The sequence below is a fragment of the Triplophysa dalaica genome, chromosome 18 (genome assembly GCF_015846415.1).
Source record: "Triplophysa dalaica isolate WHDGS20190420 chromosome 18, ASM1584641v1, whole genome shotgun sequence".
Taxonomy (NCBI): Eukaryota; Metazoa; Chordata; class Actinopteri; order Cypriniformes; family Nemacheilidae; genus Triplophysa; species Triplophysa dalaica.
Genome location: NC_079559.1, coordinates 5100844 through 5114917, shown reverse-complemented (window position 1 = coordinate 5114917; position 14074 = coordinate 5100844). Strand labels below are relative to the sequence as shown.

The window sequence follows — 14074 nt, the reverse complement described above, 5'->3', positions numbered from 1 at the left end:
GTAAGTTTTATTACCTTAGAATGAGCTATTTCTATCAACATACACCGCGGCTCCCCTTTCATGGAATTTGATGTCCTAAATCTATAAAGACTCAAATAAAATAACATTCGTATTTTTACTGCGACGGTATGGGAGTAAAGAAAGAGAGCATGTTTATGGTTTGAAGTGTACTTTATTTTGGAAAGTTGGAGAAACACTGTCCTAGAGGAACATCATGGTGTTGTTGGCTGCCTCTTTTCCTCTCCTTTTCACCTTCATCCAGAATTTGTTTGATAGGTGTTAGATCAGAAGACTGGTATAGAGAGACCATCCCCATACACAAGTTTTGTGCTCCAAATAGAATTGACATGTATTAGATTATATCTTGCTGAAATGCCAGTCCTCCACCAACCAATCTTGATCCAGTAGGAATGTTGTGTGATCCTGATAGATTTTCAAGGACTCTCCGTCTTCGCGGTTGTGTGAAATTGATATTTCCTCAATCCCCAAGATTCCAGCAACCAAAACAAACCCGAGACAATCACAACGGGGGTCCATGATTCAGTGTGGTTATAACACAACACAACACACATTTCAAAGTCCTACATCTCTACTAAAGCCTTCAGTTGACCATTCACTGTTTTTAGATTCTTGGAAGAAATGTTAGAAAAGTTTTGAAGGGTTTCTGGTTATATAAATGTCAAGGGGATTGTTCTGGATAGCTGTCTATTTTAGTAATTCTGATTCGGGACATCAGTAGTTAAAAGGGATAGTTCACCCATAAAAGTATATTCTGTCACGATTTATTCACCCTCGTGTAATTCTAAACCTATATGACTTTCTTTCTTCAGTAGAATACAACGGAAGATATTTTGAAGAACTCTGATAACCAAAAAATACTGGCCTCGATTGACTTCCATTGTATGGACATAAAACCAAAATACATTTCTCATAGTATCTTCTTTTCTTTTCCATAAAAAAAGAGTCATATAAATGAGAGGGTTTTTTTTGGGAGACCCATCCCTTTAAAACAAAACGTGACCAAGACATGTAAAGTAGAAATCACATGTTAAACTGCGAGTTAGTGTGACAGATTGAAGGCCATTGCTGCTTGTGTTCTGAATGATGATTACAGTGGAGGCCGTCAGTCTATTTCTGGAAGTTCTCACCCCATGGGTTGTACCCACCTCCTCACTGAAACATGACCTGGTTCTATTTCCTGGTTAGAGCGCTGTCCTCGGCTCCCTCCTCATGACCACAACTGACCATGTACCAAACCTTGAGATTTCAAAACATCACTTCATGTTTAGTAGACAAAGCCACTTTGTGTTGTTCAGTTGAAGTGCAGAAGAAAACAGATATTGAAAGTTCAGAGAAAAAGAAGAATTTGTGAAAAAGTCTGTTCATTTGAAGATTATGAGATGGCTGATTCAGGGCACAAGGTCACAGTGAACCCTGCTGTTCGTCTGTCCTGTGGTGTTAAGTTGTTTCTGCAGGGCGCCAGATTTTTGTTCCAGCTCGTCTGACATATCTGGGGCATTTCATCAAGGAGATTGTCAAGGAGACTTCTGTGTTTGTAGTAAGATACTTGTCGACATAATCTGTGTCCCAATTCAGGGGCTGCAACCTTTCAGGTCGTGGACTTAAAAACAAGGACTCGGTTTTCATAGGACGCAGCTTCAAAAGCCCAAGAAGCGAACTGAAATGAGACGGTCTAGCCTCGCGGAGGCTTTCCTAATTGCGTGATTTGCGTCACCTGCTGCTCCTGTTGTGTGGTGACAGCAGGACACAGAAGAGACATTTCTGACTTTTTTAAACATATACGGAGCCAGAAAAGTTATTTTTTATTTTCGAGAGTATGACACGTTTATGTAGATTAAAACAGCCGAACAGTATATTAAATTAACCAACCTTACAAATTCAAAAACCACAACAATGAACCAATAATGTTAAGTAACAACATCATATATAATGTTAAAACACTGAAATTGACAGTTTTTGTGAAATACATTAATCAAACATTTCAAGCCGTCACAGGCGCGCATTGAATCTCGGGATAGGCAAGCCAAAGCTATGAAGGATATATTCATATTATCTTTAAAAACCTGCTGAAATAAGGTCGCCTTTTGGGGCTGCATTTGAAGCAACCTTTGAATCAGGATAGACTTTCCAGCCTTCAGTCGTGCTGCTGTGACACAATCGATCTTAAAAAAATTCAGCCTTCAAAGCACGCAACCTCCGAATTGGGACACAGCCAGTCATAGTTAAGCAGCATTTTAAATGTAAAGGAGTAAACCCAGAGGATCATTTTAACTGTTAAGTTGTTTCTCATTATTTGCTTAAATCTGAAAACAGGTAAATATATTTGCCTGCCTTTTATACAGACGTGGGAAAATTAGGAGACCATTAAAAAAAATCTGTTTTTCAGAATTTGTGACCTGTAGGTATATGTTTAGGTAAACTGATCATTTTTGCTTTATTCTGAAACATCCGATTTATTATCAAAATGTATCCCAAATTTCAAAATGCATTTTTTGTCTTTATTCACATTTATTTCCAGAAAATAGAGAAACAGGTCAAAATAACATAAAAGATGGTTTGTATTTTATTGACCTCACATACGGCAAAGAAAACAAATTCATGTTGTCTTTTAGTTAATACAACAGCAATATTTGAAAATGTGTTTTAAAATGATTTTTTATATGACAACCTTGTCACAGTTTACATGCGTGTCTTGTCATGCTGTCAATATCTTACATTGCTGAGGAATGACTTTGTCACTCCTGAGGTTTGATTTAGTTGATTTAACTAAATGGGCACAATACATCTAGAAATGCTGATTAAATAAAAAATAGGAATGGTCTCTTAATTTTTTTCCACGGCTGTATAACACCCTTATTCGTTATTACTAAATTCTTCTGTAAAAAAAAACTTGTTCAGTGTCTTGCAGCTCACTGGTGTTTTGGGCTTTGTGTCAAGTGCACTAGTCAAATGTCAGTGAGTATTGGAGTGTCACGACGGTGAAAGTGCCACATTCTGAATGAGCATAAACACCGCCTGCCTGTCTTGAATGGCATCTTAATTTGTCACTTTGATTGCATTAGGGGCCATAGCTTGCTGTGAAAAATACACTTTCTCACTGTCATGAATATTTTGACAAGGCAGACCTAAGGCCTGTCATTTCACAACGCTCTGATTACAAATTCACTTTGTATAGAGAGCGGTGTGGAGATCGACATCCAAAAGCACGATCATTTCATTCCAGATGAGTCAAAGCCCATGAAAATGTGTCATGAATCATAAAACTATCAGGCGGTAGAGATCTCAACTGCTATGATCTTGTTTTATTCCCTGTATTAAAAAATGCCACCGCAATCTGATACTCTACTTCAGTATTCACTTAGTAGATCAGACACGGCCTTAAGTGTCTTTCCATCACATTAGTGATTACATCTGATAGTAATTCTCTTCAGAGCGCTGTTTAAAGGAACAGTTCACTGTGAAAAATCTATCGCCATTTACTCACATTTAATGCTTGCAAATGGGAAAGATTATCACTGAACCGTGACTTTAAAATTCGCTTTGTTGCTTAAAGAAAGCTAACCTTATTTTTTAAGACAGCAAAGATGTTTTTTTTTTGCAATTACAGCTGCGTCTCTTCTGGCAGGTGCGCCGTTTTGCATTTTTAATATGCACACGCGAGAACTGTCAGGGTCTTTGATTGTATAGTTCACATTTACCCTTGGAGACTGTCGCAGATCGAGTCAGCATGGGGCAGGCTGGCCACTGCGAAGATCAAAAAGCAGAATAACAGAGACAGATCTGACATGCAGCCAAAATATTAGACGTGCCACATGTGCTAGATGCATCATTAGGGAGAGAATAAGCTCAGTCGAGACCGGCAGTGAAAAACAACCGGTTTGACTGAGACTTTAGGGGCTGGATCCCAAAGGTTAGTCTCAAGTGTGAGGGGAAATCTGCTTGACTGTTAACACTCTTAAAGGTTATACATCTGAGATGAGTAAAGCATTACATGATAAAACTCATTGTTTGTTTATAATGACCTTACATTTGATGACATTCATTGTATATGCTTTATCCAAAGTGTTTTAACACTATACATTTGATCATATGTTCCTTTAGAAACAAACCCATGTCATTGCTAACAAGATGCTCAATGAATTGAGATACAGAATAGAGAGTTTTGGTCTACACTTGAGCAGTCTCAGGACTCCGACAGAAAGCTAATGGACCTCCCAATTTTTCAGGCTAGTAAGAGCTAATTTCTGATAGTAAACATTTCTTAACAGATTAATTAAGATGGTTAATTTTGAGGAATACAAAAATGAGATATATAGGAACGGGATGGATGTAATTTTTTGCTGATACTGTTATGCCCTCTAGTTGCCACAAGAAGTATAACTGCAGGTTTTATATTGTCAAAAATGAGTAAAATTTGTGTCTTTGAGTTGTTCTGGGACAGTACCGCAATAGGCACATCTGCTTTACCCCTTAACTAGTTGGATATGTATTTTTGTACCTAATTTACCCTGAAGGGGTACAATATTTACTACCTTAAGTTGTTCAAATTTAACTTCATATCATTCAGAGTCTATATAATAATTTGTTACATTTATATAGCGCTTCTATAACTCTTATTCGGAGGACTTCCTGGGATTTTTAATGACCACCGAGAGTCTGGACCTCGGTTTAATATTAGGACGGTGCTTTTTGACAGTATAGCGTCCCTGTAGGACCCACATAGACCACAGGGTGAGTACCCCCTTCTGGCCTCACTAGCACCTCTTCGAGCAGCAACCTAGTTTCTACAGCAGGTCCCCATCCAGGTTCTGACCATGCTCAGCCCTGCTTAGCTTTTTGGATAAAAGCATCTGCTGAATGACTAAATGTAAATGTAGCTCCCGTGGGATACAGGGTGATATGGCTGCTGGGTATGTGATTCTTTCTTCTGGGAAACACAAAATAAGATATTTTGAGAAATGTCTCAAACTCTCAGTGGTTTTGTATCTGTACAATGGAAGTCAGTGGGAATCAATGTGTTTTGTTTACAACATTCTTCAAAATATCTTCTTTTGTTGTTTTGTTGTTGTTCTGGAGAAAGAAAGCCATACAGTGCGAGGATTTATTGTAATATTATATTATCAGATTACTGCGAGTAAATATATTTTTTCATTTTTGTGTGAACTATCCCTTTAAGAGGATGCTCCTGTAGCCTCCTTCTGAACAGTTCACCCAGTCATCCAATAGAGGGAGATATTTTACTTCATTTGATCAGTCTGCTTGTAAAGAATGGTGTGTCTGCATGTAAAACACTGACACAGTGTGGTTCAGTGTTTTATGTCAGGTTTAAATGTATAGTTCACACAAATAGGAAAATTCTGTCAAAATCTATGACTTTATTTTTTTTATTAATATTCATTTTCATAAACATATTATCACAGCAAACAGTGATGGTGGATGGTAACTACAAAAGCGAATTTGAAAACTTCAAATTTAATAAAGAACAAAAACCACCATAAGAGTAACCTCTGAACTATATACCCATTTTTAAGCGCTGTACAGTACAAACGTTGTACAACTTTGAAAAGTAAATTATGACAGAATCGTAAAGCTGTCACTTGAAGAGACACTTAAGGTGTAAACTAATGGTGTTTTTATTCCAGTGTACACCTAGAAAGGTATATCAAAACCCCCGAATATTGTTAAATTAAACTGAGATCTTAGAAAATGCGTGATTTGTTATAGAATTAAGTAGCTTAGCTATGATTCACTGCAAAAGCCCTGGCGTTGAATTCTCTGTTATCGGCCGTTAGTGATTCAGTGTGAACGACCTGCTGAAACGACAAGTAGGCAGTGTAACCTCACCTACTGTCCAAACAGAGAGACAGGCATATTGAAAATATGAAAATATATCGATATATTCCTAAATGTCTTACACACACAGTAAATCTCCCAAAAGCATGTTCAGGACACCAAAATGAAGCACAGAAGAAAGCACTGTCGGAAAGTAACATTTCAGATAACTTTATAGGCTATACTCATCTTTGAAGTCAAGTGATGTCAAACTGACATGTTCTATGAAATCGTACCTGACAGCTCAATTTATAAATCAATATTATAAGCTTGCCGTTGTGAGAAACATTGATTGGTGGGTGTTGAGTCATGAAAATAATGTCAATAATGATAATATAATTAAATGATAAATAATAATGTCAAATAAATCTTTCTTCAAACCAAATATCATTTTTTATTTCATTTGATATTTGGGGTGCAATATGAGCAGGACACCTTGACTGGTTTCGTGAGAATTCATCCAAAGTGTTTGTATGGGACGTTTTTGTGTGTGTGAACACCAGCAGTATTTTGAGCTGTATTCTGCAGATTAGTCTCCTTTCATTCCTCCGTTAAATCTCCAGCTCTGAGTCAATGCCCACCACACACACACACACACACACACAAACTTGTCTCTCTCCATCCATGTTGCCAAGGGTAACAGTGGAGAAACACACACAGACGTCATGCAGGAAGAAGTAGGGAGGGGAAGTCGAACACACAATGCAGTGTTCTAACACTCAGTATTACACAACCAGGAGAGCATGCCTGTATTGTAGTGGCGTGATGCTGAATTTGCATACTGAGAGTCAGAAGTGAGTTTCTAGTCATTGCCCGAAGTCCCTTGTGTCACAGGGACATCTGAATCGCTCTCTCTGTGACTAAAGTTATGACAGCATTGTCATATATTTGAGCCTTTTAAATGCCAGCGGCGCTGATAGAGGTGACAGATTTAACCGGATCGGCTTTGTATGCATCATATTTTACACTGTTTTCGTATATTTTACTGTACATTGTGCTAGATGGAAGATTGACACCCCAGAGTGTTTCTACAAATCAGTGTCCTTGTCCTTGAACTAATGAGCTGAAATGCAGAGGCACTGAAAGGCCAGGGGCCAACATCAGCACATGAGTAAACCCCCCATCCATGCACATACTAATAACTTTGGTTACAGATTGTATTTCACGTTACCTAGAGGTTAAATTGGACTGAAATTAATGTTGCAAAATCTACTAAATCAAGTAAAAGGAATTTTAAAAGGTCACTTTAAATTCTGACAACTCTGCTGAAGATTAAGATTTCTGTGAGAAGGCAATGAAAGAATCGATTTTACCTTCACGCTGTGTTAAAGACCCCATGACTTCTTGTGTCTTTTAGATTTTTAGCTTTGACGTCATCCATGAATTAATGCTTTTCTTCCACAAAACTAGACAAGACGTTATTATTTTTTTTGTGCTGCATAGTCCAGTTTAATTTTCTCTGGAAACAGAAAGTCCCTTTAGTTGCAAATCATGGTTCACGGTTGTGAATTAAATTAAAATCTATTAGCAAAACCGTTCAGTATGTCCTGTCCTGTGATGTCATTTGGTCTTTAAATGGATAGTTCACCCAAAAATGTAAATTCTGTCATGATTTACTCACTCTCATGTTGTTCCAAACCTGAATACATTTCTTTGTTATGATGAACACAAAGAAAGATATTTGGAAGAATGTTAGCAACAGTTTTGGGGGCACCATACCATGGTAGGAAGAATTATTGTAGAATTGTATTATATTTTTTGACTATCCCTTTAATATTTTGGGGGAAATGTTTTGGAGAAAGGGTTCGATCCTAAAGCATTTTTGCTGATCTGCTCGTAACTAAAAGGATGTGGTTGATGACAAGAAGTAAGTGTACCACACAATATCCATTCTTGGCTTCCGTAAAATGATTCTGTTCACAGTGAACCGGGCACATTTCAACAAAATTGCATGTTTCCTGCCCAGTCACTGCTTTTCATATCCATTTAGCAATTTTGGTCCGTCTCTTTGGCTTGTGAGTTAATTCTTTCCAATCTTCAGAGCGAGGTGCTCTTTGCGATAACTGCGTATGTAGTTCAGATATGGTTAGTCACTCAGAGAAGTGAAGCACTATTTCCAGCTCCGGAGGTTGGGGGCAGTTTGAAGCACTCACTGAGGTCGTGATCGTAGAACATGGAGATGAATACTTGAACGGTGTTCTTAAGTGCATACTTACAGTTCCCTTAAGTTTGCTGTAAATCTGCATGAGTATAAATTGAAACACTGTGAACGTTTGGTTTGATATGTGATTGTCTCACATTTGCATGATGTAAAATAATATTCATGTGTGTGTGATTTGTATTATAATCAGACATTTAGCATGTAGGCTAGCGTTTTTTAACGCTTTTTTAAAGCTTTTAATTTAATTCAGTGTATATAATTGTTCAGTAATTCTGTTCAGTTGGCAACCCACGTTAAAGAGCACATTCCCCACGATCCCATTTTTCAACCTTTAGTTAGTGTGTTATGTTGATGTTAGAGCATAAACAATACCTGCAAAATGATAAAGCTCAAATTTCAGTGCCAAGGGTTTTTGCTTTTCAAGGACTACAGAGAATGACTGGATCGGACTACAGCCCTCTGCTTCCCGGGTACATGATGTCACCGAGTGCTTTTAATAACCTCCGCCCACAGGAATATGCCAAAAAAGGGGCGAGGTCTTCCTTAGAGAATTGGAATAGCCCCTGGAGTAGTGTTCGGTTTTCAGATATCGTAAATATTTGACTGAGCTACGCCCTAAAGTACTTGCACTTTCATCACAGTCCTACAGCCGATGATAAGAATTCCGCTACACACACAAGACAACCAACGGTCAAATAACAGCTTCCATGACTTTAACATGAAAGCTGTTCTGTGTAATACACGGATATTGTGTGCGTGTGCCAAGTGTCTGTCAAAAAACACTTCTATGAAATGTCCTCTGAAGTCCTGCTTGCAGTCTCCTAGTAAATCTGCTTGTTTTATTATCCAACTCGCATCCAATATATAAAGGCAAAACTAACGCTTCTATTAGTGATAACCGGTCTGACGTCATTCGGTCGGGTGTCATTTCCCTCGCCATAGTAGAAAAAACGCGATCTCTAACAAAGATTGACGTTTGCGTATGCACTAGCAAACCTCCGTTACACTTCAATCGATCCACATGTTTATAACTGATGAAGTGAAGTTGACGCCATTGTTACTGTTTATTGCTAAAAGCCAAAGTTTATGAATACAAATGCACTGAGAGTGGCACCGACCAATCACAACAGCTTGAGGAGCGACACAACAATAGACATTAGAATCTCATTAGAACCCATTATTATTTTACATTTTGTTCACACTAAATTTGGCGCGATGTGAGTCCGGTGTAGCAAGGTGTTACAAATGAGGCATAGATATTTTTTCTGTTTTACATTTTATCAAAGAAAAGGGGAGTTTCACGGGAATTTGTAACAAGGTGGCTTATTTGTATGAAATCATACTATATTATCTGTACATTTTGGTATGATTCACGGCAGTGATGTTTAGGTGTGGGGTTATTTGAGGGGCTTCAGTATTGCATTTTTATATAATGATAATTTTTTTGTATGATTTCACATTGTATGAATTTATAGAAAGAAGCCACCTCGTGGGCTTTGAGATCAGTTTGGAAAAACCCTAAGAAAACAACCATAGTCAGTTGCAGTCAGGAGGGAGTGGTTATACTGTAGATCTGAGCAGGTAAAATGAAAGGATAGCAGTTGAGCAAAGCAAAAGCTAAAGAGATGTTAAACACTGAGAATGTTATATTGAAGGTTTTATTTGCTCACATCAACACAACAACATGTGGTGAAGAGACTTTTATTAATGACCATGGATGGATGCTTATACAAGGCCAAAGGAATATTTTATAAAATGTCCTTAGCTTAAAGGTTATTCATTCATACAGTGGTTCTCAGTTATGTTTATCTCTAAACTTTGTCTCAGATGGTCCTATTCATATAGCCAGATAATTTAGTCCTTGAGGAATTTGATAAATGTTAAACATTCATAATTCAATATTTGCCTTTTGATTGGAGGCTTTTTATTCTGAAACTCTAGAGAAGACACATTATTATTGGAAAGAAAGATTAAGATTATTAAAGAAACGTAAAAGCTCAATTTGTTCTTAATTTAATCTCATAGCAATCTAGAAGAAACTATTTAGATGTAAAGAGATCTAATTTGGGATTTATCTTTGTATTATAAAGAGAAACATGCTGTAATGATCAAAAGCTAAATTTAAACCCCTTTCCTCTGGGATTTATTAATCTTATTGCCAATATAAGAGAGCTGGTTATGGGTTTGGCAGCACAATGTCAAGATAATAAAATCATATTCAGAACAGCTGCTAAGTGAATGAAGGATAAGGTTTGCCACATACACACACTTCTCTTTTTTTTTTACACACACGCATTGTCGTCATAAATGAGAAAATGAGGAGACAAAAAGAGAAAAGTTGCTTGCTGGCAGCCGTGGTGTCAGACGCCACAAACTGCCTCTTACCACATACTGTTTCTCTCTCACAAACACGAATCCAATGGCTCTTTAGCGAAGTGGCGGCTTGCATTCAGCAGTGTGGAGCTGCGGATCGACAGCTCGCTCTCTTTCCTCCCACCCACCCTCCCTCTCCGTTTCTCTTTCTCCCTCCTCTCTCACCAGCAAACCATCACAGCTCAGCAGTCGTCCTGACAGGAGCACGCACTCTTTCTCTCTTCCCTGCTCTTTCACTGTTTAGAGCGCTCACTCATTTTTGCAGCAACCAGCCTGCGTGGGGTCGGCGGCGACGAACCGGGTTCCTTCTCACACCTTTCCTCTCCCCGTCCCCGGGGAGTTTATCGCTGGATTAGTGGACGTTTTTTGGCCCCTAGAGTAGGAGAAGGACAGGACGAGCGTGAGGATGGCCCAGCAAGCGGCCGTGGGCCACCAGGACACGCTAGCAGTGCCGCCCATGCCCAAGCATGTTGGGTTGAACGAGGACCTGGTGAAGATCTTGAGGGAGAACCTCCTGCAGCAGGAGCGACCCTGCGGGAACCGACGCTCGCCCTCATCCATCTCACCCAGGCTGTCGCCGAGGAACTCCCCGCGCCTCCTTCGGCGGATGCTCCTCAACAATAATACTCACAAGCAGAGGCGCTTTACGGTGGCACACACCTGGTATGACCCTGTCTTTTGTCAGTGGTGCTTTTCTTGGTTTTGCATGCGTTTTTTAATGCGACTTTGTTAACATGTTTGAAACGCTATGGTCCTATCTTTATTGAAAAGGCATTTGTTTGTTTTGCTGAGACAGTGGATTGGCGTGAGAGTGACGTTCTGTTTGTTGTGTCTTTGAATTGTTTCTGCAAGCGTTGTACCTGCCACCTGACAGTTTCTGCTTTATATTGAATGACAGCAATGAAGAGAAAGCTTGCTTTTTTAGCCTGCAAGCAGGGTTGCACGCTTTTGTGTGTGTGCAGGTAAACAAATATTAATGTGCATGGTCCCCTTTGATATTTCCTATTCTTCCATAACATCTGGCAGATGCTCTCTCACCAATACTGAATAAATCATACTTGCATAAATGCTCTGTCAAGCGTTGCTCCTAAGGGCCAACCCTTGAGCGTTGGGAGAAGAAGAATTTTATTTTTCTCTTGTGTTCATATTTAAACCTCTTAATCTTTCACATTCCTGCCAGCAAAACCGATAGACTGTGTTTTTTTGGTCAAATGTGTCAGATTTTTGGGCTCTGGGGTAGTTTTCGCATTGCTATCTACAATGTTTAATTCCTAATTTCACACTGCTTTTCTGCCGCCTCTCACGATCCGGATTACTGGCTCAAACCACATTTCAAACACACTTAACGGAATTGCAGTGGTTTTCTTTTTATCACCTTTTTCCGATTCCATCTCAAGAGTGGTGTGCTATGTTGAGAAAAACCTCATTCTAATATCATGATGCAAATGAAATGACACGTTTAGTCATTGGATGCGGTGCTTTTTGTCTCGTTTTGTTGTATTGAACGGTTCTGTCAAGATGATGTCTCTGCAGAGAAACCCTTTGACCGATCTTGATAGGCTCAAAATTGATGCTCTCATCCTTGGACTGTCGGCCTGTTTGGATACGAGAATATCGTCATTTAAAACCGCAGGGGGTGTAATGATGGTGTCGGTCTGCAGTCATTACAGCTTCTGTAAGTGTAGATGATTCTGCCCTACACATTTGCCCTCTGCCGTGATGGCAAGTAAACATGATTCAAACATGTCTAGAGACATAATGCGCGGCGATAAGGTGCGGACCGAAAATTTTACATCAGAGGTGTGTGCTAGTATTGTTGAGAAAAGAAAAACCCCTTGTTATGTGTATTTGTGCACTTTCTGCTAATGTGGAGAGAACAGCTTATGGTTTCTTAAAGACATCCCACATCTTAAAGGTACGGGTGCTTTTTTATAAAAAGCCTATAATATAAAAAAAATCTTGCATTGCACTTTAGTTAAACCGCTGTTGGATACGAATCCTTTTAAACATCCTCTAGGAAGGAAATAGTGCCATCAATCATCTGAAATAGAGCCCTGGGTTTCAGCTGCCCTGGGAGGAGATCTCAAGGATGCTCTCAAATCGAAATCTCTCATACAGTAGACGTGTCTTGTTTGTAACAGCAGATGGTCGAGGAAATTAAATAATTTACTGCTTATTAGAAAACGCTGCTAATCCTGATGAACATATTTGTCTGTTAAGATTTCTTATGAATCATAGCTGAGATGGCAGTCTGTCTAAACGTGATAGGTCGCCCAAAGATGAAAATTCTGTCAGCATGTAATCACTCTCTTGTCATTTGAAACCTTTAAGACTTACTTTCTTCTGCAGAACACAAAAGAAGATATTTTGAAGAATGTTGTTATCAAGCATCCATTGACTTTGTCAGTGTCAATACAACAAGAAGTGAATGGATGCCGCCGCTGTTTGGTTCAAAATATCTGTGGAAGAAAGAAAGTCGTACAGGTTTGAAATGACAAGAGGGTGAGTAAATGATGACAGAATTTTCATCATAAGAGTGAACTACCCCCTTAAAGAGATACTATACTTCACCCAAAAATTTAAATCCTGTCATCATTTAGGCTACTCACCTTCGAGTTGTTCCAAATCTGTATACATTTCTTTGTCCTGATGAACACAGAGAAAGATATTTGGAAGAATGCTCATAACCAGACAGATTTTGCTCCCCGTTGTCTAACATAGTAGGAAAAAATACAAGGGTTGTCAAAAGTGCCCCAGAATTGTTTGCTGTCCTACATTCTTCAAAATGTCTTCTTTTTTTGTTCAACAGATATTGTTTGTTGTAGATGTCAATTGTTTGTTCACACAAGCAAAATAGATGAGAGTTTGGTGCAATTTCATCTCTCGTAAGCCCTGATCACAAAAGGCACTAAGTAAAAACTGGCTTCAATGTAAAATCTGGGATCTGAAGCGAAACCATTTGACGCAGCTCACAGTGTTTTTCAATTTGTTTACTCAGAGTTATATAGATGGGGCTGCATTACGTTGGATGCCCGCTGGGATAAAATGGGCATTCAGTGGTAATGATACGAGTTTGAAAAATGGGAAGAACGCAAGATTTACAGCAATCCTCAAATCATTGGGCCTTTGTGACAAACGCAAGATATTTTCACAAATGTACGACACAGATCATCAGAACCTCTGCATGCATGCTGCGAACACATTTCCTCGCTCTCTCTCGCTCACGCTGAGGCACAGTCATACACACGCTCATGCTGAAACACAAAAAACAAACACTCAGAACTACACACAGTCACGATTCCATCACAGCTCTTTCTCTCTCGCTCACCAACTCCGTGAGTTACCTCAGTAATAAGTCAGGAAAAAAGGTTTGTGAGATTTCCTGAGGCCTTGAACTGAAGAATGCGAGGGGTGATGTAAGAGAGGCGCTGTAGGCTGTGCGAATGGGATGGGAAGAGAATGCACATCAGGCTCAGTGCTATCTCTCTGCACGCCCTGAGCAGGTCGAGGGGAGGCTGACCTTCTTTGTAACTGGTACCTTTTGCAGAAATGATCCACTATCAGCCCACCAGCTCACCCAGTCGTTTCAGACGACACTCCCACAGACTGCCCACAGCATGTTTTCTCAACGTTCTTTTCACATTGCAGACATAACTGAAAAGTACGTTCTTGATCTGGCAAGCTTTG

General features: G+C 39.2%; 1 protein-coding gene across 3 annotated transcripts in view; it reads left to right on the top strand.

The window, feature by feature from the left end:
* Positions 1-14074, top strand: part of LOC130407156 (cAMP-specific 3',5'-cyclic phosphodiesterase 4D-like) — a 101261-nt gene that overhangs the window by 28110 nt on the left and 59077 nt on the right. Inside the window, exon 1 of one of the 3 annotated variants that reach the window (XM_056729856.1) lies at positions 10594-11050. The exons of the other annotated variants lie outside the window; for them this stretch is intronic. Within the exon in view, the coding sequence (XP_056585834.1) occupies positions 10794-11050 (257 nt within the window). The 5' untranslated portion in view covers positions 10594-10793. Of the gene's footprint in view, positions 1-10593; positions 11051-14074 lie in introns of those variants that run through there. 3 annotated transcript variants of the gene reach the window in all.